The sequence below is a fragment of the Apaloderma vittatum genome, unplaced genomic scaffold (assembly GCF_000703405.1).
Source record: "Apaloderma vittatum isolate BGI_N311 unplaced genomic scaffold, ASM70340v1 scaffold39579, whole genome shotgun sequence".
Classification (NCBI taxonomy): Eukaryota; Metazoa; Chordata; class Aves; order Trogoniformes; family Trogonidae; genus Apaloderma; species Apaloderma vittatum.
Window position 1 is genome coordinate 4,177 of NW_009736556.1, and position 1,166 is coordinate 5,342.

A 1,166-nucleotide genomic window follows, 5' to 3' on the forward strand; every position below is an offset into this window, starting at 1 on the left:
GGTTCCTCAGGTTCTATCAAAACTTCATATTCTGGAAAAAGGAATTCATTATGCTCTGGAATCACATCTGCTGAGTCACCTACAAAACAGAAAACAGGTACCACTTCATGTCATCTCCTATTTCATGTCCTTCTCCCCAAAAGTCACACAGCAAACTACACAGCAAAAACACAGCACAAGCACAGCATGAACATGAGCAATGTACATCACTGCTAGATCTGACTTAAAGATATGGAAGATTTTATATTAAGGACAGTAGAAAACTACAATAGGAGACGTGTTGCTTTGAATTTTGTAAGTAAATCCAAGAGACACGAAAGACAAACTGAAGAGTGTTAGCAGCTGCATTTTAAAACTTAACCGTTTGACAGCTCTGTGCATATCTCATGCTAACTACTATATGCACCCAAGTCAAGCGTGCATCGGGTGCCCTAAGGCCAAAACATTTTTCTTACTTTTCCACTGCATGTTGCAAGTAGGCAAAGTTTCCACAGATATATTAAGTATACCTTCTCCAATGACAGTATTAACTACATCGTAGTACCTGTTTCACGTTCCCGCTGTTTCAGTTAAATGTTTCAAGTGCCTGACCCATAACTTGACTGGTATGAATCAATTTATACTCTGCTCATTTCCACTTTTTACACAGTTTTCAAGACTAGCATCCCACAATGTAGGATGGGAGATACACTGCACACTCAGAGTTGCATTGCCGCATTATTTGTGTGATGCTGCTGAAGACTAAAAGAAATACTTTAAATGCTCTGTACTTGTGCCTTTAATAACCAGCAAACAAATATGCAGATGAATGATACAAGAGAATAGGAAATGGAACAGGTTAAGAAAAGGGTCTCTAAAATAGAACATTTATAGAAACTACTTTTCTCGTATACTGACCATCACCGTACACTGTGAAGGCATCACCTTTGTACACTCCTTCACAATTTATGAATAAGCCATCCTAAAAGTAGCCTGCAAAGGCAAAGAAAATTGGTCTACATACTTTCAGCTTTTTATAAGGGAGACAGCAAAGAGATCTCTGAAACACACCAAAAGGTATACCTTAAATTTGTTAGCCTTCCGTGAACAAAGATCCCCCCTTCTAACGTCACATGAAGAAAAAAATCTAAGAGAAGGAAAAGCATCTGAAGGACTTGCTGCTCTTT

General features: G+C 38.4%; 1 protein-coding gene across 1 annotated transcript in view; it reads right to left on the reverse strand.

Moving 5' to 3' along the window:
- The window catches only part of PDCD2 (programmed cell death 2), a gene marked incomplete at both ends in the record, with an annotated part of 4,249 nt that extends 4,170 nt beyond the window's left edge, over nt 1–79 (reverse strand). Inside the window, one exon of the mRNA XM_009877008.1 lies at nt 1–79. This exon is cut by the window's left edge and continues 131 nt beyond it. Within this exon, the coding sequence (XP_009875310.1) occupies nt 1–79 (79 nt within the window).
- Nucleotides 80–1,166: the final 1,087 nt, after the last annotated feature.